Here is a 3,039-nt window from a genome sequence, read left to right as displayed (position 1 = left end):
AAGGGGAAAAAAAAAAAAAAAGGCAAGACAGACACGGGACATATGAAACTCCACCGGCCTCATCCACTCCTGTGCAAATCCATGTCGAAAAACAACATACTGTACGTCAATCTGTTTTTCTCCACAAAATGAAATGGCAATGCATATATTCCTATGTTTCATACTGCCGACAATCAAGCCAGTGACCATAATCTAATAATATTATAACGCTCTCACACAGAAGGTTGATGCCCCCATGCGATCTCAGACTTCTTCCTGGAGTTTAATAGCTATCAAAAATATTCTCCATCAGGATATTCTTTAAAAACAGAATGACAGCATACACGGCATACAAACATTGATCCCTCCAAATTCAAAGAGAACTTAACAAACATTTTGATAGCCATTAAAAAGCGAAGAGACTCATTCCACAAGACACAGGTTCCACTGAATACATTGCAAATAACAATTTCAATCCATTGCTACTCAATAATTCACCAACAAACCCCAAGATAGAGACTGCTACTCTATATACCTAATACTCAACAATGTCTGACAATCTGTCAAATGTCTAATATAATATTTATTAAAAATGGTTGTACTGCTGTATGAGTCATTAACAGACAGGGGACGAGCCCTCGGGTGGCAGTTCTCATTTTTATAAAAAAATCAAATCAGACCCCAAGTTTGCATCATTTAGCTTAAAAATCACTTTATAATAGAGTTTTTAGAGTAAAACCTACTTTGCTTTACCTCAGACATGCTCAACACACCAATTTAAGCCATTTAAATTACTACCTAACACCTTCTCTGGTTCGTCTGGCCTTGACCTATTAAAGTGGGTTTCCTTGGAGTCCTGAAACTGATTTAGCCTTTTATGAGACATGAAAGTCATTAATGACCATTGTGTATGTGGACCAGAGAGCACCTTTGAAAGTAGACACTTAAAAGTCCCTGGATTTCGCCATCATCACCCCTAACATTAACACTGAAACTCATTTATTAGCCTTAAAAAAAATCCACCCGGTGTGACCCGAGAGAAGGAGTTAGGCTGACCTGATCACTGGTCTCTATAGGCTCTGGTTCTGAGTGAAACTGTTGTAAAATAAAAAAAAACAGTTTACAACAGTTATAGAGACCAAAATATATTCCTGATCCAGCCTGGTTTCAGCAAGTGAAGCTACATGTAATGAGACCAATAAAATACCTTACAATGCTAGAGTTATGTTAATGTGTTTATTGCTTTAAGAAACTATATTTACCTTCAAGTGTCTACTAGGCCACTCAGAGTCCCACAACCAATGGTGAGGTCAGAGATTTTGACATCTGAGCAAACCAATAAATGAGCACATATACAGTATACACAATATAAAAACAGCTGTTTAAAAGTATTTTGGTAAATTTATATGACTGTGAAATCTGACTCAGTAAGATTCTATATCATGATAACAGTTAAATAGCTTGAAACATAATGGGTCACGTGTCACAACCTGTACTCTTCTTTTTCAGAGGGTGAAGCAGTGTATGGAACAGGTGGAAAAATAAAAACGCAATGACCATCTGAGCAAGGCAGGGTACAGTTGATCATTTAAAGACAGGACTGAACTGGCAAAGCAAACAACGCGACCACTGATTGAGGCTTCTACGTCAATGAACTCTGAGCACTGTGACACATAATCTCTGCTAAGGTCCTTCCGCCAATCTTCACCCATTAATTTCACCATAAAATCTGACTGTTAGCCCCTGCTGACGAAACCACAAGGCATCAAACGAGTGGACTCACACTGACTTAAAATCCCGGAGACCGTCTGGCTGCAGAATAAAAGAACGAAAATAGAAAATGTCGAGGAAAATCTGAGGTTGTGCAAATTCATTATCAAATAGTGCACTATTACCACATTGCACACATGTAGCAGATGAAGAAGGGTGGTCAGTCAGAAAGCCAGTCGCCTGGATTGTAAGTGACTGAGTCCACGAAACCATCGCGCAGCCTCTGCAGGCCGCCTGCTCTCATTTACTTTGCGTGAAGGGTGGTGTGGCGCTGTTGGCACTTACAGCGGTGGCACTAACTATGGAAAAGCCAGCGGGGGGTGCTGTGGAGCTGTGACTGGGCTGCACGTCTTTTGGGATGCCACTGTGGGAGGCCAATTGATGGCCAAAGGCAGCGCTGAACTGAGGGAGCTGTTGCTTGGGCTGTGTGGAGGTCAAAAGATCATGTGAAGAGGATGGGAGGGAGGATGAGGGGGCAGGGGAAGTCGATAAACCCGTCAAACCACTCTGGGGCATCGCTGAGAGCGCAGCCATGGGCTGCAGCGTCACAGAGTGGGTGGTGGCCGGGGGAGTGGACAGGGAGGTGGATATTAGATGACTTTCGGATCCTATGAGATTGCCAAACTGCGTGGGGTCGGTGAGGGGGAGAGCGAGATTGTTCCATGTTGAGCGTGGGGGTCCTGGTACCCCGCTGAGGGGGACTTCCAGCAGCAGAGGGGTGTCTGTCTGGAAGGAGCTGGCATGGGGAGAAGATATGTGGTCACTGTATGGGGATGGCACGTGCTCACTGCTGTAGTGGCTGCCTTGGGGAGATGTTGTGGGTGCGTCCGACTTGGCCAGCACATGGGATGGGTGTGTCCGGGAAAACGTTCGCTCTGTTATGGAGGTCTGAGTGAGCAGGGAGGTGGTGGGGGGGGCTACTGTAGAAGAAGACGAGGTCAGGTTGGAGCACGACGTTGGGGGCTGGTTTGGGGGCTGAGATGGCGGCGACGGGGGGAAGTGACCCCCGGTGGACTGCAGTAGATTGTCCTCCAGCTCGAGGCTGGTGAAGTTCTCTGTAGGGATGCGGCTGTTGAGCAGGTCCCCCATGCCCCCCGGCTGGACCGGACCAGGGAACACAGTCAAGGCGCGGTGGTCCACTCCTTCAGAGGGCGCCAGGTCTCCCATGGAGGTCAAGCACACCAAAGAGTCTGGGTAGGACCCCATAGCCTGCAGTGCACGCACCAGCTCCTCAGCCTCCTCCGTGGTGGGCAATAAGTCCCCATTCTTACCTACACACACACACACACA

At 46.2% G+C, this 3,039-nt stretch overlaps 1 protein-coding gene across 1 annotated transcript in view; it reads right to left on the bottom strand.

The window, feature by feature from the left end:
• Positions 1-2: 2 nt before the first annotated feature.
• Positions 3-3,039, bottom strand: part of LOC118338756 (INO80 complex subunit D) — a gene marked incomplete at its 3' end in the record, with an annotated part of 8,138 nt that continues 5,101 nt past the window's right edge. The window contains 1 exon segment of the mRNA XM_035676066.1: positions 3-3,020. Coding sequence (XP_035531959.1) covers positions 1,990-3,020 — 1,031 coding nt within the window.

Source organism: Morone saxatilis, unplaced genomic scaffold, assembly GCF_004916995.1.
Source record: "Morone saxatilis isolate NCDOM2014 unplaced genomic scaffold, NCSU_SB_2.0 Contig5, whole genome shotgun sequence".
In the NCBI taxonomy this organism is placed as follows: domain Eukaryota; kingdom Metazoa; phylum Chordata; class Actinopteri; family Moronidae; genus Morone; species Morone saxatilis.
This window is presented reverse-complemented; position numbering and strand designations above follow the sequence as displayed.